The 26,587-nt window shown below is 30.3% G+C and overlaps 1 protein-coding gene across 1 annotated transcript in view; it reads right to left on the bottom strand.

Moving 5' to 3' along the window:
• Positions 1-17,238, bottom strand: part of LOC133328036 (protein split ends-like) — a gene marked incomplete at its 5' end in the record, with an annotated part of 120,234 nt that extends 102,996 nt beyond the window's left edge. Inside the window, one exon of the mRNA XM_061536585.1 lies at positions 17,036-17,238. Coding sequence (XP_061392569.1) covers positions 17,036-17,238 — 203 coding nt within the window. The remainder of the gene's footprint in view (positions 1-17,035) is intronic.
• Between the last annotated feature and the right edge of the window lie 9,349 nt (positions 17,239-26,587).

The raw sequence follows: 26,587 nt of genomic DNA, 5'->3' as shown, positions 1-26,587 counted from the left end.
TGTTGGTTGCCGGTTTGGTTTGGCGGACGGTATAAGTTACCGAGATTGCGTACAGTGCCCGTTACTGGACTACAATGGACATTGGACAACATGGTATATGGCAAATGCAACAAATATAAGGGCGTTAACAATGTTGCAACGGTGATTAGCCGACATGGCTGGCACAGATAGAAGCCATTGTAGTAACGCAATAATGTTGTGGAGAAATAAAAGCAGGGAACCCTGCTAGGCATGATAACCAGACACCTGTCGCTTTGATATTTGTCAGTGTTGTTGTTGTGGTGTTATTGACCAAAATGACTCACACACACACACAGTGAAACTGAAACACATAAAAGAATAACAAATGCCAAGCATGTCTATGTCATCACCATCATCATCATATAGTTCTAGACATATTGTCTTTTTCTTTTTTTTTTTGAAATGCAGTCCAAAGGTAGGAAAAAAACTAAAAATTCCCATATGTGGGCCCCCTGTTAGCTTGTGAAGTTTTGTCTAATAGATGGGTCTTTTTGACCAATTGTTGTTGTTGGAATGTTTTATGTTGGCGTTGGTGGTTTTTTCTAAGGCCCATTTAAAATGCAACATGAATAGCAGTGGACGAAGAAAAAATAGAAAAAAAAACTTAGGGAGCTACAAATTAGCTGTTGTTGTCATTTCAAACTTTATTTTTTTGTTTGCCTACATATTAGACATTAGTTATGCATGTGGAAATGGTATATGCCAAACAAACAATCATACTCCTACACACATGTGAGCATGTGTGTGTGTGGCAGCAGCAGCACATAATAAGTTACTGAAGTTAATGTTCAATGTCCAGGTTGGCAAAGAGGAACTCCTAGGGTGCAGTGGTTATTATTTTTTAATGTGGGGCAATAATGACGGAGGAAAATAAATAGCAATTTTCATTACTTAAATGGTGAGGTAAGAAAATGTTCCCACAATTTTCATTTTTTGAAAATAACGGTAAGTGGTATTTGAGGAAGTAGCTATATTTTTGTTACAATAAAAACTCATTAAAATAAATATTATTTTTTTGTTTTATTTGAAGTATAATCTATGGAAAACCAAACATCTTTTATTATACTGAAATGATTTAGCCATCATATGGGTTAAATTTTTTGTTGTTGCAAATTTTTATAAAATTTTATTGATATACATCAGAGTATTTGTAGTATAGCATTGAAAAGGAAAGAAGAAAAAAAATCGAAAACAGGTGCAATATTACAACTAACTACAGTTTGCTTTTCAATTCGTGAGAGTTTCACTAAAATACCAATGCAATTTACAAATGCCATATTTTTTTGATAACAATATTGAAATACACACACACACACACTCAAAAAAGTGCAATAAAATGCAATATGCAATAGACAACAAGGCTAACGAAATATTTTCCAATTTCAATTCACAAATATTAGTTGGTATCGACGAAATGCAATAAAAACAACCAGACAAACAAAAAATGTTCACAGGAAATATATCTATGTACACAACTAGAAGAGGCCATTACACAACCGGCAATAACCACCAGTAAACTACAGGAAGTGTTGTTTCGATTGGGTAGTCCATGGAAGCTTTGTAAAAACAATTTTAAGGAAAAAAAAAATGGAAACAAATATTTTTATTAAGTTTTATTATGAGAAATCTATTAAAACTGAAAATCAATTAGAAAATGGAAAATAGGGCTAGGACCTTGGATATACAAAAATCCTGAAAATAGAAAAAAAATTGATTTTATGGGAGCTATACTGAAAAGAGGACAGACATTTTTGGGTGTTAAGATTTGGCATCAATTAAATTAGAGCCAGTTTGGTTGAAAAATGTGCGCAAAATACAAAAATGTGACCAAAATACAAAAATGTGCCCAAAATATCAAAAAATATAATACCGAAAAATAAAAATACCGAATATGGGGGGAGTACAGTTATATGAAAGCGTAGAGCGATAAATCAATTCTTCAATAACAAATGTTCTAGGAGTTGTAGCAATGTATCTGCAAACATTCGATATGAAATTTTATTTTAGGTCTCCTGTAAATGTATTCAGGTATTGCAAGCGGAATGAAAAAATTTAAAATACAATGCAACTTATGGATGGTATTAAAATGTTTTTTTTACCAGGGCCCCACAATAAATGTCCGAGGCTATGGAAAGAAAATTATTTCAGAAAAATTCACATAAAAACCTCTTTGGGTTCTCGAAATATCCAAGTCCGAAAACCAAATGCCGGAGCTCCTCAATTTTTGACATTGGTGCAAGATGGAATGAGACTTAAGGCGAGTACACATTATCGTTTTTGACCGTTAACTCTTTTATCGATTACTGACTTTACAACAATAAATATTTTTGTGGTTGCCTGATGAATGACGAACATGAGAGGCCACACTATCAAAGAAGCAAAATTTGGCAAGAGTGTCATTGAAAAGTGCTAGTGTGTACTCTGCTTTTTGTTGTGCGAAATTATTGATCCATTTCTGTATATAGGCCATGCAAGATCCAGCAGAATTTTTCAATCAGACTAACTACTAAGTGTTATAAGAGTCCCAATATTATTTTGGTTATTTAAAAAGTCCTGTCGGTCCTGTTGAACTGAACGTCTGTTAAATATTAAACAGATTTTATGGCGGAACTTTTTTTAATCCCCTTCAATTTAAAAATAAAATAAGTGGATATTTTTAGCTATCCCCACCCAATGAAACTACGCCTTCTCTTGCCATGACCACCCATTGAAAATTATCTCAAAATTATTATTGATTTTTTTTTATTAAATTAATTTTTTTTTTATTAATCAGGAAATATTTCACTTTCAATTTCGTTTAGTTGGACTTTTTCTTCAAATTATTGGTGATTATTGTTATTATTATTATTGTTGTTGATGTTGTTTGTGCTTTATTTTTTGGGGTGCGACCAATGCATGAACATGAGAAAAAATAAGAAGAAGCAGAGCATAATTTGTTTACGTCGTTTGGTTGTGGTGTTTTGATTATTTACAGAAAATTTCCAATTATGCTCTGTGCCAATGAAATTACAAGTGAAAGTTTTTTGTTGTTGTTTTTTTTTTGCTGTTGGTTTTGGGGTAGATATTTCCTTTTGAGATCCCCTCCATCCGATGTCTATTCTCTGTTTTCGCTCCAATGCTTTAGATGTTATTTTTTTTGTTTTGTTTTGTGCTAACGGTTGTTATATAAAAAATAAATAATGTTATGGTTTTGTTGTTTTTTTCTTAGTAAAAGTTTTGTTTGTGTTCATATCACATAGTAATAATAGCAACAACAACAACAGCAACAACATGTAATTGTTGCACGTGCATTACAAATGTACTCTAACTAAGAGGCGAATGTTGTGTTGTTGCATTGAGGAAACTTTCTATTTTTTGTTGTTTTTATTTTTCGTTTCTATATTTTTCTGAATTACTATGGCTGCAATTCTCAAAGCAACAACAACAAAATAATTGAAGTTGAACAAAAACAACAACAGCAAAATGAAATGAAATAAAAAAAAACAAACCTCATAAGCTAAAGAAACCTTTAGTACGAGAGGTCATTATTTATGAAAGATACAAACATTAGATTGATTTTGAAACTTAACAAATTGCCTCAACATTCCTTGCCATCTCCAAGACGGGCTGAATGCAACAACACCAGTACCATTACCACAGATAAACATTGCATGTTGAGTTTATTTCTTTACTTTTTTGCCGTTTTTTTTTTGGTCAAAACAAACCTCATGGCCTGAGGGTCAAAATGAAACTATATTTAGTTTTATTACGGGGAGTACCGCTTTGCGGACCAGCCACATTCTAAACAACATACGCATGCAGAAACGTACAACAACAACAACAAAAAAATACTTATTTAGTTCTTAGAATGCAAAAATCTAGCAAATCAACTAGAAATGAACAGAACAGAACCAAAAGAACCTTAACATAATTGAGATATATCCCGAAAAAAAAAAACAACCGAAGAAGGAACGCAAAGGCTTGGAGTATAGCTGGAATAAAAACAACAAAGCATAGAACTAGATGTCTGGATGGCTGACTGGTTGTTTGCCTGTCCGCCTGCCACTCTGTCTGTCTCTCTTTCTCTATGTTTATTTGTGGGTTTGTTTGTCTGGAAGTCTTTTCGTCTCTGCACCATGCACTGCAGTGCCTCTGCAATGGCAAAATCATAAAGAAAAATCCCAAACAAATGTTGTGAATCTTTTTGTCGGGAATTGAGTTGTTTGCCACATTTCTATGCTTTCCTACGATGCACACCATTCCTCGATAATGGCCAGCGGTGGTGCTGTGTCTGTTTTTGCTGGAAGTTGTATCCTCTCTGTTGTTTTTTTTTTGGTGCTCCATGAACATGATTAGTTTAAAATTGATTGCAGTTTGTGGCAAATTGCATTCAAAGCTCTCCCGCTCTCTGTCTCTATGTTGGCATACAAAACACAGATAAAAGTGCCACCAGCTAATATCACTTCATGTTACCAACAAATCATAGGCAAATTAAGGTGGTGTACAAATGAACAATCCCATCTACGGGCCACATCGTATCCATCCATTGAAGATGAATGTACGAGTAGTCATAGCCTTAGATTTCCTTTTAGGTGTTTTTGTTTTGTTTTTTGGTTTGGGAGGAAATTTTTGTTAAGAGCTATTTTGAGTTATCATTGCTTTCGCATTATATTTAGAAAATCATTATTCTTTTTTTATTGTTATTGTTGTTGTATTTCATGAAATGACATGGTATTGAATGTGGTGTTGCTTAAAGAAATTGTGGTGTTATTATGGAAAATTTTCTTGTACGGTGACGTGATAATAGAGTTCAGGGAACTTTTTAATAGAACATTGAGAGTAGTGCAAAAGAAATTATTTTTTGATATATCTATTAAATGATATATTAATTATTTACTGAAGATTTTGAAGTAAATGACATTTTGGGAAGCTCTTTACTATGGGTCAGCTGTTTTCATATTGAATCACCTAAAAGTATGCACTATACATAAAACAATATTTTATTCTCATAAATTAAAAGAGAATTATTTTATTCTCATATAAAATCGAGATTCCATTGTATGTTTTTTATATTAATTCTGTTAATACCAACATTTTTTGAAAAAAAAATAAAATAATATTTTTTTCCTTGTTATCGATTTTTAAAAATTTCACTGCAACCACATAAATCATGTTCAGCACATTAAAATGATCCGAAAAAATATAAAAATGCAACCGTATTGATAATTCCATAATTTCTTGGAATTTCGGTAAACCCATTAACCTTCTTAGCCCCAAAGGGAAATTCTGCAATTTACAGATTTGTTTCCTTTATTCTGTAGGCTCATTTACCTTATACCAATGACACAAACACACACACACACAAGAGACAGAACTTTTTTTTGCATTGCAAAAACTTTAATCCAACTATTGGCATATTGAGTTCATATGCTGCTGCTGCAGTGAGTAGTTGTCGGTGCCCAGCCATTTAGGCAATGTATCCTTCTACCATTAACTGACACCAAAAAGAAAAAAACACACAAGCGAATGACAGAGAATAGATATCGAAATACACAAGAGTAACGAAATTGTAACGTAAATTGTTGTGTCACGTTTAATTTGGTAATTTTCATGCAAATTCTATTTCGGTTTTTGTTTTGGATTTGTGTGTGTGTGTGTTTTTTTATTTGCTCTCAATAGGGATTTCCATACGACGACTGTAAGGCCGTAATAACTGTAACTTTGTATGGCTTTTTTTTTGAACGAGATTTTCGCAATGTCTGTTTTTGGTTTTATTTTTTTTTTTTTTTTTTTGCTTAACAGCCTTCATTATGGCATCATGTCATTTAGAAACATTTCACATTCGACAGTTCTTTCGATGTGTGTGTGAGTGTTTGACTCCAAACTTTTCGTCTTTAAGCCATTTATAAGACAGACATTGAAAAGAAAAAAAAAACAACGAAACAAAACAGATAAAAAACTCCAAATCCCAAAATAAGTCTCTTAGCTTGCACAATACCGCCAGCCAGCCATTCAGCCCGCACAACAGCTAACTGAGTTAAACTTTAGTTAGCTTCAGTTTCAGCTTGCAGCTATTAGCCCCCTTTGTTAAGATGTGATATTAGATTTCATTTGCATTTCCATCAAATATTACCTGGTTGCTGCTGCTCGCTGCCAGGCTGGCTGGCTGATGGTTGGCAATGCATTGCCAACCAACTCGTATGGAGTTCATTTTCATGGATTACTTCGTTTGGGTGATTTCAACAAAATTTAATGAAGGGATATTAAATTTAATTTCAATGGTTTGCATTGATTTTGAAAGTTTCTATTTTAAAAAGTTTGTCAATTCTAGGAAAATCAATAAGGATATTACAAAGTATTTTGCACACACACACAAACTCACAGGGGAGTAGTATGAAAAATTCATTGTGGCGGTATTACATTTCTCAATTTGGTGGTTATCATACAATAAACTCTGTTTAAAAGGACGAACTTGAGATTTTTATAGAAATTTATTTATTTTTTGTTAATTTTATTTAAGTTTTCAAATTCAAAATCAATAATTATGCAAATTATGTAACTATCTATAAACGCATTTCGAATTAAGTTATGCCCATTTTTTTCTTAGGAAAAAATGGATACCAAGTGAATTTCTTCTAATCACCGATTTATTAAATATTCATAAATGTTCACGATAAAAACTGCCGTTATTAACTACAAATTATGCCATTCACCAAAGACGACGACCTCGTCGGAGACCTCTATGTAATTATATTCGTGCCAGGAAAACATAAATCAATATTCTTCATGTCTGCCATGTAAAGGAAAAATTGAATATTTAAAATAATGATAATACTATCATTAGATAGACGAATAGGCCGACCGACAGACAGACAGCCATATAGACATATGACAAAAGGTCGTATTTTGTTTTCTGATTTTGTGGAGACCTAGCCATGGTGTTGGGGGGAAAAGAAGGTGGGCTAGACAAAACATAACTATTTTTTATGCGCCGATAACACGAGAAGTTTATGGAGATATTGAAACATAAGGTCAAAACTATTGTCAAATTTCATAAAGTTAAAAAAAAATAACAAGTGAAAATCAAAGGAAATATTTCGCCTTTTCAATCATCATTCCTGATAGAAAATCCGTAAAATTTGATAAAAAAAAAGAAATTGCAAAATATGAGTCGTTTATTTTGAAAGTAGCTTAAGCCATTTGAGGTTCTGATACAAATATTTGTTTTCTTGAAATATTTACAATACATATTACGTTATATATTCTATTATTATCTATCTTAGCAATATTTTTGAAACAAATCAAACCCAAACCTATAAGAAAAAAAAATGGACTTAAAACACTTTCAAAATAAACGATTCACGTTTAAAATATATAATTTTGTAAGGAAACAGATGTATCAAATTTAAACAGCTGTTTCTTTTTTGAAATATTGATTATACCTAAAAGTATGCATCATACATGGAATCTTGTTGACCTTTGTAGCATATTTACTAATGCTCTGTTGAGCATTATAAAAACTTAATTTCCAGCCAAAAATATATCTAAATAATCAATTAAATATATCAATATACTCAATATCAATTATCAATTAAAAAAATAAAAATATTTTGTTTTGTATTTCTGCTAATTAAAAATTATTCACACAATTTTTTATTTTTGTGCACAAATATAAATTTTTCATTAATTAATTCCGCGCTTTATTTATTTCATGTTTAGTTTTATTATTTTATTGTTGTTGTTGCTGTTGTTTTCAACGCTTTTACTAGGAAAAACAACAGAGAAATGAAAAAAAAGAAAACAATAAAATTATAGTAAAATTACGTTGTGGCTGTTTTTACGTCACCGCTTTTTGTTTTATTTGCTTTTCATCGCTGGTGCGATAACGCTGTTGCTGTAGTTGTTGTTGTTGTTGTTGAATTGTGATCTTTAATTACAAAGCATGGTTTTGTTGTTTGTCCATTACTTACAAGACGTAAATTTATATATAAGTGGCAAAAGTTTAGCAGGTGAGGAAGCAAAGATAAAAGAGTAGGGGGCCTTAATTTATAAAGAATAATTTTTTTTTCTATTTTATGCCAGATTGGAAAAATATGTTTTTTAACCGAAATTTTATCAAACATATTTTTTCTAAAAAAACTTAACATACAATAACTGAATTCTTATTCCAAAAAATCTTGATTTCCATAATAAATAAAGAATCTCAATTTTTTTACAGAGCTAGACAGTTTCATAATATCTTATAAGGCCCTTTATTGCCTTGGCCGTTTCCTATGCACTTACACGAGTAAGCTATAGATAACACTCGTGTAATGACAGCAAAGAATGTAAACGTGAATATGTGAGGAAAAACGCAAAAATAAAATACCGCAAATAAGTCGTTTGCTTGCTTATAGGAAAAAATGCCGGCAATTGTTGTTGTTTTCTTTGTGTATATATTTTGTTTTGTTTTTGTGCACTTGCGTTCAGCTATATTATTATTACTATATGCCAGCTCAACTTTATTTAATGTGAATTTATGAAGAGATATAAATTTGCTGCCATAAGATAAAACGAAATGAATAGAATTTAAAATGAAAATTTATATTTCTCGGCACATGTGATTGGCGGAAGATATTAAAATGATAATAATAAAAATATTATTAAATATTCAAATAACAAAAAAATGGGAGTATTTGGACTTGTAACAGAGACAAGATATAGTCATGAAAATTTGGTTTCCGTTCAACAGGTGATAAAAACAGCTGATATATGGTTGAAATAGCCCAAATGAACTTGTAAACAAAGTCAGCTGATTGCCATAAACAGCTGATTCAATAAAACAATGGAACTGTGGATATGTAACTATTTTTTTTTTTTATTTTTTTTGTAATAGGCTCTAATGTGAATTTATGAAGATAAGATAAATAAATACAATTTTAATTCAAAACTTATATTTGTGAATAAATTTATTGGCGAAAGATATAGTAACCATATTATTGAATGTAAAATATATAAATCTAGATTAATATATTAATAAATAATATCGAATAAAAAAACTAAAACTATAATTAAAAATCTGAGTATTCCAATTTGTAATCGAAACTGGATAAAAACCTGACAATTTTTTTGACTCTGTGTAACCGATGCAAAAAACAGCTGATATATGGTAGAAAAATCTGTATACTGCCAAATTAACCTGTAATAGATGTCAGCTGATTTCGAAAAACAGCTTATTCGATAAAACAAATGAACTGTTTGTAAGATCCTGTATTTTGTGTTATAGTCTCTGTGGATTTCATATGATTTTAGGATTCCAAAAAATGCACCGTTCATCATTATATTTATTTATAAATCAAAAATATCCAAGCAATTAGAAATTTGAAGAAAATACGCAGGACAAGTATATGACTGGTCTAGGTATATGATGGGGCAGTATGGAATGAGGAAATTTAGATTTTACCCCAAAATATGTATATGTCTTCATATCATTTGAAATATACATAACAAAAATGTATTTTCTGACACACTTTGTACAATATTTTGCATCAGTTTTTATGCAAAAATAAAATTAAATAAAAAAACGAGACCTGTTCTCGACTCACCAGTTCTGTTTCCTGTTATTGAAATATATATATATATATATATAGAAAAAATAATAAATAAACTAGATTTCATTTTTTGTCATTGTACAAAATGCAAAAAAAAAACATCTACAACATTTATCTGGTTCTGAACATACTTTTGATTTTATTTTCTAACATAAATCTTTTTCACACACATAGACACAAACCAACAGACAAGAACTATATAAATTGCAAATAATTCTTGAACCTGTGCGTTCAATGAATGTTCTGTCAAGCAACTTTCTAGTTGCAAAAAAAAAAAAAAAAAATAAAAATAAAATAAAATAAATAAAAATAAAATATCAAAAAAAATTTACTCAGCATGTTTCATATGTGTGTGCATGCGACAATGTTGCTGTGACGTTTCATATACGAGTTTGTGTTTTTTTTTTTTCAAAGTTATACGGAATGAATGAATAATTATTCCATTTGAGGTTAACTTGTTGAAATCATTTTTTGTATTTATTTATAATGCGTATATTCAAAGCTAGTTTTTTCATGATTGAATGTCAAAGGAAATCCCCCGGATTTATATAAAGATCTTATCTCATTTACAGTAGGGTAGACAAGTTGTAATAAAATTTAATCGAAAGTGAGATAAAATTTATATTTTAAAATGATTTTGAATGTTGTTAGTAACTAAAAGGTAGTTTTTTTATTAAAACAGCTGTTGTATATGATATCGCCTAAAAGTATGCAACATATTCAAAAAAGGGTTAATAGGTTAAATAGTTTGGTTGGAATTTTACGTCCATAAACAAATATTTCAGTAATTGTATATAATTGTATATGGTTTTTGTTGTATATGATGGTTCGTTCCGATATTTTGAAAAAAATGGTCCATTATTGACATATTTTGTTTTACATCTAAAAAAATATTTCAATAATTTAATTTTTGGAATGATTCACTGTATTTCGAAAAATTTCCGTATTAAGAAAAATACAATTTTATACAATCTAATTCAACATTGCGATTTATTAATCACTTTGTTTCAAATAAAAACTAAAATTGTCTCACAAAATTTCTAGATTGTTGCCGTGTGCCACATAGACAAATTTTGTTGTTTTTTCTATTGGGAACCAGGTAAAGACATTTAACTTGTTGTAAACAGCTTTTACATACATATTTGTCTATGTTTACAAAATATACACATTTTATTCTTATTGTTGATGCTGTTGTTGTTGTTGTTGCTATTCTAATTTTTTCAATGACAAATAAAATAAATAAAAGAAAAACATGTTAATACTCAACATTATTTAAATATTATTACAGAATACAACATTTTATACAAATATTTGTTTTTTTGTATTTCGTTTTTTTCGGAATTTTAAACGAACAAAATTTTGTTTTGGGTTTTATTTTGAAACGTAAAAGCTGTTACAACAGCACAGAAAAAGTTTATTTTTCCTGCTTTTGGCATTGGCTTTTTTCCCTACACTTTTGATAGATGTCTTCTATAAATAAATAATTTACATATTATTTATGTATGTACGTATGTGTCTAGATATATATTTAAATTGTTTTCCCTAGGTGAAATAACCAGACTGGTTGGTTGGCTGGCTGGCAGAACTTGTGTCACATTTTTGGGGGGTTTCAAGTCATTTTATTTGGTGTCGTTGTTGTTTTTACTATTTTCATCAGGGTGGGAAAATTACCTCTTGTCGTCATTCTCTTCCATCATCACCGATACTTAGGTATATTGGTCCAAATAAATTTAAAATAAAACAAGAAAATAATTTTGTTTTTTTTTTTTTTGACAAATAAAAAGAAAGAAACAAAACATATTGACGCTTAACAACTACAGCTGCCAATATGCCGCTGCCGATGATAGAACAGACCAGACCAGCCAGCATCAATGCCAGGCCATGGAAACTGCCAGCATGTAGATTGTAAATGTGGTAGTTGCCCCAGTTATTGGTTGGGGATGTACCTGGGTATATTCCATTTTGTATGTGAATCAGAAAATCCATTACAACAATAACTACAGCAACGGCAGCAACAACAACACAGCACATTTGCTATCGTAAAAGTAATGCAAACAAACAATTCTTAATTCAACTTCCGCATTGCATAAAAGCAATGAAAATTAAAAGAGCAAAAAAAAACGAACGAACCAGAAAAAAAGAATTATATACAAAATAAAGGATGAGCGTAAGAAGTGAGGTGCGGGCAGATGAAGAAGAAAATAAAATAGAATAATAAAAATAAAGAATAACAACACAGAGATTGAAAATAATAATAACAACAGCAAGTAACAGTGCGGAACAAAAATTGGGGAATTATTTTCATTTGTTGCCTGTAAATGTCAGCAATAATTCTACCAACAGATGTTCTTTTTTTGGTGGCTGTAAAGTAGACATTAATGCAATTTTCATTGATTGAATTGAATTTCTACCTTAATTCCAAAATTAAAATAACTAAGATAAAAATTCAAGCGATTTCGGAAGTATTTTGAAGGTTCTGATAAACTAAATTGAAAATATGCACCACATTACGTAAAAAGTCCCATTGATAAATCACATTGTTTGACATGTGATATATTCTAAGCCAACTATTTTATCATTGGGACTTTTTACGATATGTGATGCATACTTTTAGGTGCCATAATATATTTTTTTCTACAAATATAACATTTTGAGACCCCCAAAAATATGCAACACAGTAAAATTCAATTTCCAAACTAGTTATTAATTTCTTCAAGACCAACAAACTTTTTGTAAAATTCTAAACGAACGAATTCGAGTGACTTACGACCAAGCTCCTTGGTTTTGAAAAATATGTAATTTATTTTTGTTTTAAATAAAAAACATTTTTTACATAAATAAAGATAGTAATTTGTTGGAATTGGTTCGATTCGTATTTTACAAAAAGAGACTGTAACCCTTTAGATTATGGCCCAGGAGCTATCAATTTAAACCCCAAACCCTGCATTTGGGATAATTAAAAAAATTTCACCACAATTTTGAACCCGTCTGTTAACATAGTATATAGCATGCCAGTCAGCGAGCGAATGATAAACAATAGTGGCTGTAATAAAAATATTTGCATATTGAATTCTAATTGCAGTTTTATAGAACTGCAATAGAAAATAACAAATTTATTGATTTTTTTTTCATTTTCAAAATAGAAAAATTCAAAACACTTTAGAATCTGTAAAGAGGATTTTAATGGGAACTAAAGAAAAAAATACTGAAATCTATTAAATATTTGGCTCATATGTTTTGTTTCCACATCAGAAAAAATAACTCATTTAACCAATTTTTCCTATCGGGCTACTAAAATTGCCCCCACCCCGTTGTACCTTTTCAACTTAATGAAAAAAGTAATCATTGCGAGGTTCTTGTTTTTTTCTTTCTTTCTGAAAATTAAATAAATAAACAACTTAAAACTAACAACAGCAATAATTGAAGCCTCATAACAACAAAACACAAAAAATAATATTGAAAAGAAAAACAAATTTTGAAAACATTACATCAGATCCGAGCAAATTGCTAAATAGTTATGGTAACCCAAAAAGTTTATTTATCTTCAATCTGACGGAAAGCCTTTCAATTTCAAATTAATAGAAATTTCTAATTGATTTTCAATTCATTAAAATTCAATAGAAAATCGAGGCTAACATAGTTGGTTGGATGAGAGGTGCGGGAAGTGTGCCGGCCCGGGGAAAATGAATAGAATGAACATATGATGATGGTGGTAGTGGTGGTGGTGGCAATTTGTGCGTTGTGTGTTATCGATGGGATTATAATTTAGGTACGATGCACTGCAGTATGTGTGCGTGGCCTGTAAGTTGAAGAATCGTCCTCTACCAAGTATTTGGAAAATATCTTCTATTTGAGAAAACCGCCACCATCTTTACATTATCGTCATTACCCATGAATGTGGTTATAATTGCACACAGACGCGTATGTATGCGTATGCATGTATGTGTATGTGGCTATGGGTCAATTTCTTATAATGGAGAACCCATTCATTTGGTCTTTTGTGTCCAGCTAGAGTATGATACAACAAAAAATCGATTGCAACAGTAACGCAGTTGATTCTGACTCTACAATGTGTAGAATACAAATTACATACATACACACACACACACGACTTTTGAAGTTTCCACAATGTACTCACTACTCAGAGGCTTTGGCTTTGAAGAAGTTTTATAGCTAAGCTGGAAGCAATTATCGCAACTTAAGCGTGTTTTGATGTCATAATAACAATAGCAACAACAACAACATCATCAATAATAAGGGCCACACCCGATCAGAAACCGACTGACAATCAGAAGAAAAAAAGCTGTAACACTCACTGCATGACGTCTCATTCTTCAATAGATGATTCTATTTTGTATTGTTTTATAAGTTTTTTTATATATGTAAATATTTATATTTACATACATATATAACACTCATTTACAGATTTTTTTACAAGTGGTGACATTAAAAAATCGTGACAAAAAATAATATAAAAAATAAATTATAAAAATACAAAAAAAAAATATGAAAACAAATTCTGAAATAAAAAAAAATGGTTTGATATCAGAACACCAACATAGACAGATAGATGATGATATAAATTTAACTATTAAGAGAGTTTTTGTAATATTCCAGAGAATTTCTATGAATAAAAACCTTTATTTATGTTTATAAAGGTTTTCTGTATTGAAAAAAAAATAAATGACATATTTTTCAAAACCAATGAGTTTGGCCATGTAATGAGTTAATTTAATTTTCCAAATTTCCAAAAACAGGCTGTAAGAGAGTAAAAAATGAAAAGAATTTTATGAATAAAGTCCATTAAAATAGTGTACTTTAGTTATTTGGCTGAGTAAAAATGGCTGTTGAGTTGATTTTAACGAATTGCTATTTAATTACGATATTTTGACTAGATTTCCGTTTCAGAAGTTTTCGAATTATTTTGTAGTCTATAAGCAATTTTCATATTTCACCTCTTTACTACTAAATAAAAAATGGTATTTTTAAAAACAGAACAAATGTAAACCAGTGTTACTTTGTGTTTTGTTGTTGTTATTATTATTTTTATTTGTTGCGTATAAGTTTTATTGTTTTTTGTTATATATTTCTTCTTCTTCTTGATTATCAATTGAGAACGTGGCCGATGATGAGAACGTGGCCGATGATGCACTACACAACTAACAACTATGACTCTGCCGCCATAGCTGCGCATTTTGGTGATGATGACAGGGAAATGTTGACAATGAAGATGCCAGTACAGGCCCAGTAATACTGGACTCTGTCATACATACTCACATGCATACATATCTATGTGATGAACTATTTCTTATTTTTGCAAGTTGCTTTATGCTTTAGTTCTTTCGTTTTCTAGTAGCCATTGGAACAATGCTTATCGCTTGGAAAAGCAAAAGAAAAAGACGTTGTTGTTTTTTTCTGCATTACATTTGAGTATGGCGCATTCGATGTCGTCGCGTCGTCTATGAAATAATTTAATTTAATTTTTTCTATTTTATTTTGTGTTTTTTTTATTATTTATTTTCTGTTAAAACTGCTATCAACAATTCAAAGTTGAATGAAATGCCATATAAAAAAATATATATACAAAAACGGCAGTCGTTTTACAAAGGGAATTCAATGCCCAGCGAACATTTTAATAGAAATTAGATAAAAAAATTTGCAGATGTTTTTTTTCAAAATTGAGGAAAAGATTTAAAAATGCCATTGCAGACTCTGATAAAATTTAATAAATTGGTACCATGATCGTCATTAAGAAATGGATCGTTTTTAATCATAGGAATATTACAACATGCGGGAAAATCCTATTTATAGATTAAAGGTTTTATTAAATTCGAGATTCCGTTTGCAAGACCCAAAAAGTATATCCTTGGGCGTCTGTTGAAATCGCGAAAGATCTTTCAATGTTAAAGTAAAGAGCTTTAGAATTTTGGGCATACATAAAAAATATATTGGTCAACGTTTTATAATTTAATATTCTTATATTAATATTCTTATTAGGTACAAAATCTCCCTACCAAAAATTGTTATTATTGACCCAAGTTTGAGGGTAGACCCCATATAATGATATAAAATGGTGTAGCAGGTATAGCCCCCCTTCTTAATACTATACAAGTGCCTAATTACTCAACCTGCCATGTTATAGAGAAGTTCGACTGCATTTTGTTTTCTTATTTGATTTTCGAAATATTTGTAACAAAATGTTTTGTTGGTTTTCTCTTGCAGTGCTTCGCTTGCTTTTGTGTTCTTTATGGGCCATAAATAATTACTGGAACCAGTAGTTGTTGTTAATGCGTTATTAACATTTAACCCTTAATGTCGTCTCGAGGGCTTTAGTTTTTTTCAAGAAATAATTAATAAAGAGCAATTGACTTTTTGGTATGCACATCGAGGAAGGAATTCTAATATTAATATTTATTAAGCAATAAAATATGGGATTTTATTAGATAGATATCAAAAGGAATTATTGAAAACTTATATGTGAACAGTTTTTCAAAGTGGGGGTCTCTAATTTTTAAATATTATTTCCTTGTGAAACTAATTGAAAATCTTTATTTCGAATAAAAGATATCGAAATAAAAAATAAAAATAAAAAAGTGTTACAATTGATTGACTTCCGTCCATTTGCCTTGAATAATTCGAATTGATGTTGTTGCTGTGAACCGATTTTTTTTTCAAGTGCATTTCAACATAGCACTTGAATGTGTTGAATCGTCAAGTGTCAGGGCTGTCCCCACCAAAAACCATAATTATGACGAGTTATTATGACTACAAAAAAAAAAAAAAAAATGAAGCAGACGACTTCATATATAAATCGCATTTAATTCAACACATTACCACATACATTGGAGATAAGATAACAATTTGCGACGTAATTGTTATTACTACTACTATTTTTTCTAAGTTTTGATATTCAACAAAATATTATTTTTGTTATTGTTTTCTTTTTTTCAACTAATATTCCTCTGCCGTATGTTATTGTTTACAATTAAATAATAAAGTCTGGGTAAACTGTACGGAAAATAAAAAAAAAAACAAAACTAATTTATTATTTAAAAAACACACACTCTCACACAGCTACCACCGTCTATTTGTGTGTTTTTATGTATTTTCTTTTAATTGTATAATTTATTTTCCAGACAGTGACAAACAAAACACAACACCAGTTTTAAAAAACTGCATTAATTTTGTTTTGTTTTTAATTTTGATTTCAGTTTTTTTCTTGTTTTGTATTGTGGCACCAGCATTTACATGCCATTAGTTTTGTTTTTGGTTGTTTCGGTTTTTTTAAAGTTGTTTATTTTGATTTTTTAGTTTTAATATAATTAGCATATATTTTTTCGATTAACTATTTATAGGCGGAAGCATTTAAAATGGTGTTGCTCCGTCGTGTTTTTTTGTTTTGTTTTTTGATTAAATAAAATATTGAAATTAAATTTGCAACTTACTTGTGCTGCTGTGTGACTGATAATGGCACCTCAATACTGTGTGATGGCTTGCGTCTGTCTCCACCCATGTCGGCTAAACGTGCAAAATCTGTATCCTGATCGGCTAAACGGGCTGAACGTCTCGATTCTAAGAGACGCACTTCTTCCAAACGTTTTTTCAGTTCAATGGGTTCCTGAAAAAGGTAAAATAAAAAATAAATTAATTAGATAAGTTTTTTATAAATATGGGAAATGTTATATAAATTATAGAAACACATTTACATTTTGGTAGGATTAAAACAAATTAAAAAAAGAAATATTTTTCAAATAACTATCAAACAATCGAATGCAGCAAAAATAATTTTATTAAATGGGTAGATTTAAAAAATATGTTGTTTTAAAACAATCTATGAAAATATTAAATATCCAGTGGAAATTAAGCCTTTAATGTCGGATCGAGAACTTTTTCAAATAATAATTAATGAAATAAATAGAAATTTCAAAGCTTGGTTAAAAAAATGTTTTTTTAGGTCTATCAATGACCACTAAATTTCTAAGCATGGGGTTAAAAATGTTTTTTTTTTTTAAATTAAAAAATAAATACAAAGTTTATAAAAACCCTCCCGAATTCATACAAATCGAATTTTATAGAAAATAAAAGATATGTTTTTTTAAGGTTTCGAATGAAATTAATTGTTCATTGACAAAGCTTTCTGTTTCAAATTTGTCATTGTATTTTTTAAATTTAAAAAAATAATGCCTCCCATATATCTATGTGTAACAATAAAAATAATTTTTATGATCTAGAATGCCTGACAAGGGGTAATAAATAAATTAAATGGCACTTAATCATCGGAATTGTGGGGAAAATTCATTCAACTTTTTCAAGGTTAAATTTTGATTGCAATAAATTTGTGAAGAATTTTTTCTAGGTTTTTCAAAAAAAAAAAAAAAAATAATAAATAAATAAATAAATAAAAAGAAATAAAAATCATTTATATCTTACGCCTATTTTTAGACAACATCTTTTAAATTTCATTTTTTGTAAATGTTGAAAAATGAACTGTACCACTTTGCTTAACTTTGTGTATTTATTTTTTTTTCTTCCTAACTCGTTAACAAATCAAGGCAACACCCATACCAGAAACATTAAGCTCTCAACTTTAACCTCGAACCAATAAAACATACATACACACATACATGTATACTATGTGTGTGTGTGTGTGTGTGGTGAGTGCAACCCTGCCGCCTGCCAGCTGCTGCAATTGCCTTAACGCCTCAATGTATGCCATTGATTTTGAATTTATTTCTATGTGAATGAGCATTGATGTCAAGCAAAACCTACTGTGACCCAGTTTTACTTTCATTTCGTTACACATATTTTTTTTTCGTTTTCATTTCGTTTTTTTATTATTTGCTGACCTTGTTAAGGCTTTGCAAAGAACCTTAACTGATGAATGTCGAATGGGAAAAGTATATTTTCATGTTCAGAAGAGAACAGCAGCAGCAGCAGCAGCAAAAAAGTGAACCAAACAAATTACAATTAATACGGGTAGCATAAACATTGCTTGAGCCGAAGTATTTGCTGTGTTAATATTTGGATTTTATTTTGTGTTGTTTGTTTATTACTTTGCTGTTGTCACCTCTTTGCCATTTTTTTGCTTTTGACAAAATTTGCTCATTGTTAAGGGGGTGGTGGTGGCGGCAGAAGGCGGAGCATATTGTGTGAGAAGTGCATTTTGCTTTTGTACCATACTGTAGGTCTTGAACATTTTTGTGCAAAATGACCCAGTTTTGTGTTTGGTCACCACACATTTATGAAAAACCAGGTCACCTCCATGACCTTGTCATTTTCACAAGAACAAGTGAATAAATGCATACATAAAATATTTCTACTTATGCCCCAGAACTTATGTTGGGTCCTTGAAGCAAAGTGATGGGTTTTTTTCGAATTAAAAAACCATAAAACTTAAATGAAATATGTTTTGGAAATTTAATTGGACAAGAAGATAACAACGATAAGTAAATGCGTTCCGATGTAGTTAGGGAAACATAAAAGGAGACTACTAAAATGATCACAAGATAAAACTTTAATAGAACAATATAGGGCGACCATAGAAAATATTTACAGGGAACTATAATTTTGTTTTATATTGATGAGAGGCTTCAATAAAATTTAACTTGAAATGATATGGTTTCTTCAAACAACTGCTGGTTTATGCAAAAAATTGATTAAAAAATAAATAAGAAAATAAACTCACATAAATTCGCTAATGTTAAGTTTATATAAAAAAAGAAAAGTGATTCTAAATAATTCGAAATTCAATTTCAAAACAAAAAACTGTTGGTACAAAATTTCTGTTTTCTTTTTTTGTATTTATTTTTTCAATTATTCCCCAAATTTTGATTAATTGAGCAATTTGTATGTTTGTTTTGATAACTAATTTCAATTGGGAATTTCGAAATAGATTATTAATGTATTAATGATAACAAGAAGATTCAGAATTTTTTTGGTGGAACAAAATTATGTGACAAATTGGTATTCATATGATATGGTATCACATTAAGAGTCAATTCTGGGTTAACACCATTCAACAATAAATGATGTTTCAAAAGTCAATCCCCAGAAAAAAAAAATAATTCACGTTTGAATGAATTCCGATTTGTATGATGCAATGTAAAGAAAATATGTTTACATTTATAAATATTAATACAATTATTTTAATATATTATTTGCTAAAGCAGGGGATTTTTAGAATTGGAATTTTTTGTAATTTTTTCCACACAAAAACTGAGAATTTTCTTTAGATATTTTTGGTTTTTTTACAAAAAGGGAATTTCCTAATATGTTCGTTTTTGTCATTACAAAGTCAATAACAACAACAAAAACATGATCTGAGCTTAAACGTTGTGTGACGAAACGAATTCACAGAAAACCCGTTTTGTTATCTTTAAATGACGTTAATACAGGCAATATTGAAAAAAAAAAATTAAAAAACAAGCGATTTTTTTTATTTCAACAGCAGCAATGACATCAAAACAAATTTTGAAGAGGAAAATATAAAAAAAAACACGAAAACTACTCACAACAAAATGGGGAATGAAAAAAAATAAAATAGATAGTTTATCATTAGATAAACAAATATTTAAACAAATTATATAAATTGAATATTTAAATTTATATAAAAATTTACTTTGTTTTTTTATTGTTTGTTATATTAAAAAATTAATTTATATTTTTTTAAATAATTTTTTTTTATTTTAAAAAATTTGAGTGTTGGCTGTTTTGTTATTTTCGATTTTTTGTTGATATTGGAAAAAGAAAAAAACTTTGCATAAAACAACAGCCAAATTGGCACCCTTATCGGTCACCGAGAAGAGTATTGAACCATTTAAGAACATTGCTCTATAAGGTATTATTTTCGGATATATTTTTATCGATACAATATTAATTGTTTTCGTGTGTTTTTTTTTGTGATAAGAAAGTTCAGTTGGGTACAAAATATAAGTGGAAGTTGCCTAATACGTAATTAGTCAACAGGTAGTGAACATATTATTTTTGTTCCAAATAACTTAATATATCACAAAATCGGAATTGAGCCTCTAAAAAGTTTTTAAATTTGTATAGCTATACAAAAGTAATTAAAATAATTATTTATGTTATAAATTTTATTTTATTCTCCATAGCCCACCAAAATATATAAAAATCTAAGATCATGGCTTCAAAATCCGACTAACCTTCTGTATGTGTAAATTTGATACAGACACCAAAATTTAATAAAAGAAAGTATTTGTGATATTTTGTATATATTTGAGGTAGTATGGAAACAGTTTTGAATTAGAAAATCTGAGTTGAGTGTGTGGGTTCTAAGGTATTACGAAATTTGAGCATTAGAAATATTCCTAAGTCTTAAAAGGACCCAATCTGATAGGTCTCGTCTCCCTGATCGCGAAAATAAAAGACAGTCATGGGGGACAGAACATACTTCTCAAAATGTGGGCCTCTAAAAATTTCGAAATTTATATTTACAAAACTAACCGAAAAGATATTTCGAAATTGTTTATATTTAATTGTATTCCAACTGGCATTCTGAAGATATCAGTAGAACGTGTATTCATGCAATATTTAATATCTTCACATAACAAAAAGCAAAAAATCACATTCGAACTGCTTCCGCATTTACCCATATTTAGCTCTCAACTACGACATGCTATCTCAGAGACGTGCTCGCCTTTAAAAATTATTTGAAAAATTAGACGATTTTTATTTTTCAGAAAAAGATAAACATTTTTGTAAGAATTAAATTGAAAAGTAGCAGATCTGACTGATATATATATTTTTAATTTTTAACGTCTTATTTATTTCCAATTTTTGAGAATTTGTAGTTTTAATTCAATTTAATATAAAAATAATTAGATGCTTTCCAACTAAAATGTAATGATTTTTTATAAAATGCAAATGGAATCCGATGGATGACAAATGGATGACAATGAAGACTATTGCACTGTAAATTTGAATATTGGTTGTTTTAAGGCAAATAAGAAAATTAGAAGCAGAATTTTGAGAATTCCCATTTAGGAACATTTTCCTGAAGTACTTCCTGAAATACTGAGCATTTATTTAGGGAAGTAATGAAATATTACAATGCAAAACAAAAAACAAATAAAATCAATACACAATATAAATTTTCCACTATTCGCCAAATTTAATTAGCAATGAACTGGGATTAAACATCATCGCGATAACAGCTGTTAATCCTGAACTAAAAAACCTCTAAGGCATCAAATTGTCATTTCCCATGCCAATTTTCTTCAAAATTGCGCATTCAAAAATAACATTTTCTTTAGTGAGTTTTTTTATATATTTATTCTATTCATTTAAATTGTTTACTTTTTTTTAAATTTAATTAATTAAATTAAATATTCACCTTTTTATTATAATGTGTTTTTCTGCAAAAGGGCACAGAAGAGTTTATGTTCCCCTTTTAGAATTTAATTACTTTTTTAAATTATGGAATGACACCAATTTTATGTCGTTTTTTATTTATTTTTTTTTTTTTAAATTTATTTATTTATTATAACAATACTTCTTTCATAAATTTTATGTTTACAGCGATATACAGAATCACACACATTCTAATACATTTATTTTTCGCAAATCGGAAATAAAAGGAGCACTTAATTTGTTGTTGTTGTTTTTCTTTCAATTAACTAGTTTTCAATATAGTAAAAACGCACATTTATTTATTGCAAAAAATTTATTAAACGTTTAATTTTTAATTGATGTTATTATTATTTTGTAGAAGATAGAACGTTATTGAGATCTGTAATAACAATATATTTATATATATTTTTTTATTAATTTATTTAATATTTTTAATTTGAATATTTCGGCTTGCACTTGTTTTTAGGCACAAATTATTTTTTTTATTGTTGTTGTTGGTTTTCTCACAAACAAACAAAAAAGTGGTTTCTATTTCATTTCAAAAATTCCCTTAACAAATGACACTCTCATACACACACACGTACACTCGTTAATAAGATGTGTTGGTTCTGATTTTTGTTGTTGTTTTGGGATAAAAAGATATTCTCATCAGTAAAATAATGTGATGATGATGATGATGGCTGTTGTCGTTGTTATTGCGCTTCTTGGTTGCATCTATAAAACACAATGACACTGAATCATTAAATTAATTTTTCTTCTTTTTTCTCACAATTTTATTTTGTTTCTGTTTTATTAATTCTATACAAATTCTAGGTAGTTTTTTTGTGAAAGAATTTATTTGGTATATATTTTATTTTGTTTAAAATAGAATTCAGTTTTCACTTTATTTTCTACTGTTCGCTCTCTCTGTTAGGAAATTGATCAAATCTCTGACTACATTTATTGCAATTGTTGCTGTTGCTGATGGATTTGTTGTCATGTTGATTATTTAGTTGGTTTTAGTTTAATTGCATTTTTCTCTTTTTTGTTTGCCAAGTTAAGGCAATGCAAATGCAATTCACTAATGAAAAACAAAAAAGCTCTTTTTTTACTGGCCACCGGCGTTCACCAAATGTGGTAACTGTGATATTGGTGGCAAGTAACAAAAACTGGCAGCTGTTATGTTGTTGTTGTTATTGTTGTTGCTGTTGATATTGAACAAATGTGTCCGCAGCATTTGTTGAATGTGCGTTAATTGGGCACAAAAGACCGGCCGGTAACGGCATTCACAAACACACAAAACGAGGACAAACAGCCAAGTCAGCCAAGCAAAGAATATGCGGGCTGGCCAAATTGGCAAAAGAAATTTATTCACAATTTGTTTTTTCTGTTATTTATTTAAACACACACACACTCACTCACAGTCAAATACTGTGTTTTGAGATTTCAATGACGTTTTATTTATTTGTATTTATTGGCCGGCTTTTCTAACTTCCTGGCCTATTTTTCTGAAACAATTGTTTTGTTGAATTGCAAACTTTTGTTTTTCAATTATTTTTATTCAATTTGAAAATCCATTGCGTGGCCAAGACATTGATGACGTTACTGATTTTCGTTTTTTTGTTGTAAAACAAACACCCACATACGCACACACACACACCTTAAATAATTTATTTTCTTTTGACACTTTTATTCCAAGCTTAAAGGGGGTCGTGCTGGTCATAGGCTTATCATTCTTATCCAAATTTTGTATTCCATTAACGTTTGTGTTCCGCTTATTTATTTTTTGTTGTTGCTCTTGCTTTTTTGTAATAACGTTAGACAAAAAAGAAAACCTTGGCGTTGCGTTTTTCCTTCTTTCTTTGTCGCTTTTCTCACCGTTGCTTTATTCTCTGATGATGTCTACGGTTCGCGCGCGTATTAAAGAATGATTCTTACGTTTCATACAACAAACAAACCGAGTCAGTGGCACTCTGCTACAGTGCTGCGTTGACGACGTCGTCAACAGCGATGCCAACGTTTCGGTGCCAGAATAGAACAGAACTGAACACAACAAAGGCAGGCAAGCACTCACTCACTTACTAGTAGTTACACTTGTACGCGTCGTCGTCGTTGTTGTTTTTCTTCGACTACGACTACCAGAGAGTGTGTCTATGTCATAGGGATAGCGGTTAGCAAACGAATGAATGCACTGCACATCGGTCGGTCGGTCGGCCGGTCGGTCGCACTCAACAGAGAACCGAACCGAAACAAATGAAGGCAGCACAAAACAAAAAAACCAACAACAACAACACAAAAATTTAAAAGAAAAACAAAGCGCACACATAGATACACTCACACACACACAAGAAAAAACAACTGAATGCTGAAATAAACAGCTCTATCTAACAATCAAAAGCAAAGCCAGTTGGCTGGCTATCTGGGCTGGTTAGCAGGCGGGCGGTTGTTCGGCCGGTCGATCTTTCGTTTGTTTTATATTTTTTCGCAGTGTGTTTCGTCGTCGTTAACGTTTGCCTGATGTCTGACTGCGTTTTAGGTTGTTGTTGTAGTTTATGGTGATTTTTTTAGGTTGAATCGTCGTTGTTGTATCGCAGACTTTAGCTGCAAATTTGAGATACTTTGCTCATTCTCTCTCTCATTCAGTGTGGCTCTCTGTTTACAATTCTCTTTGAGTGGTTTTCTTTTGCAAAGAATCATTGCATATCGACATTTGGTCAAGGAAGGGGGTGTTTGGGGGCTATATTTTGTTGGGACCACTTGATTTTCCGCACTCACACACATACACAGATGGAGACTAGTAAATAAAAGAGGTTCATGCAGGCAGGCATCATGTACTACACATGTTTGTATGTATTTACTGCGCTCTCTTTTGCCCAGAGAACAAAAACAAAGAGGAAAATAAGAAACGAGGCTAAATTTGCACTCTTCTGGCCTTGTACTGAATTTTGCTGTTCGTTTTTAATTTTTTATAAATTGCCCAAAAGCACACGTACAAAACAAATACACCTTCATACAAAAAATTATATGTAAAAAACAACAACAATTAATTAATAAAATTATTTATTTTCTTAATCAGTTTCAGTATAAAAAAAACTATATTTGTTAACTTTTTATTAAATTAAGAGTTAGCCTAAATTTAAAATTGAAAAAACAGGTCATCTTACTCTTGAGTGAAAGATGAGCTTTTTTCAAGCTCTCTTTTAGTTGGCCCAATAGTTGTTGGTTGGGGGGGCCATTTAAGCTCATTCTGCGCTCTCTGTTTGCGGCTCTTCTCCCTCAATGGAAAGTGAAATTTTTAAGCAACAACCAAGTTTTGTTATACAATAACCATGTCGTACTTATAGCCAATCCACTCTTACTCTTTTTTTTTTTTGATTCCACTCTGCCTCTCATCGTCATCGTAATATACATTTTTTTTCTTCTTGGGACTCACTCAGGTTGTTGTAGTAGATTTTTGTTTCGGGTTTCTTTCTTTTATTTTTTGAATGGGGGATACTTTTGCGGAAAATTTGTATTTGAGTTGTTTTGTTGCAACTGTTGTTATTTGCCTCTTACTCTCTCAGATGTAAGAGAGTGTTTTTGTTGGATTGGGGACAAATCGGTGTGTATGTGTGTCACAACTACCACCATCGCTATTACTGTCATAGACGATTTTTTTTGTTTTATTGTAATTTGTTGTTGTCTTTGCTGTATTGGTTCGGTTGTTGGAATACCGGCATGTTACGGTAATTAATATTTATGCATTGCAATATGTTTTTGTTGTTGCGATTGTTTTTGCTGTGTATCTCAATGTTTGTTGGTAATTTACTAGTCAAACTCTCACACGCATTGACACACGCACATTAACAACTTCCCACATTATTTGGCATTTATAATTAAATCTTGCCTGATAGACTCTGGCAGCCAGGTTGGCTATTGTTTACGTTTTTTTTGTTTTGTTTCATGTTACCTATTTTGTTTATTTTTAAAAATAAATTTTATTTTTTTCTAAATGTAGATTTTTTATGGTTTATTTTGTTTTGTTTTTAAGCTAACCGACTACCTTTCCTCGAAAAATAAAAACAACAAAATAAATAAAAAATCAACAACATTTTAAATAAATTATTAACATTTATCACATTTCTATGCTAAGCACCTGAACAGCAGTAACAACAACAGCAACACTTACAATAAGTTGTCAGTCATTCCAAACAAAACTGGATTTGCATTGTGACCTCCAATGTTTATTTCAAAACGGGGGCAAGTTTTGTTGTTGACAAACAAACTACTGCGGATTGAATGATTTGCATTGCCAGTTTGTTGTTAATTATTTGATGTTGGTTTTGTTGTTTGTGCTGATGATGGTGAGGAACTACGCCACAAAAAATATAAAACTATGCCATATTTATCATCAAAATAAATTGATAAGGAATTTCCTTGCAAGCATTTGGAAGTGAGTTTCTCACTCCCTCGCCCAATAAGTCACTTCCGCGTCACTTCTTTTCGGATAAAAGGCGATAGTTTGTGTAATTACAATAACAAAACTGTTCTTGTCTACTTTATATCGCCTTTGAGTTACTTCTGAGAGACGCCTGGGAAGACGAAAGAAGATTGATCAAATGCTACAAAAACAATTTGCTCTCTTTCAAAATTGTCTCTTATCTGCTTGT

The sequence above is a fragment of the Musca vetustissima genome, unplaced genomic scaffold (assembly GCF_032173495.1).
Source record: "Musca vetustissima isolate MV318-11 ecotype Yass unplaced genomic scaffold, APGP_CSIRO_Mvet_v1 utg8556, whole genome shotgun sequence".
In the NCBI taxonomy this organism is placed as follows: Eukaryota; Metazoa; Arthropoda; class Insecta; order Diptera; family Muscidae; genus Musca; species Musca vetustissima.
This window is presented reverse-complemented; position numbering and strand designations above follow the sequence as displayed.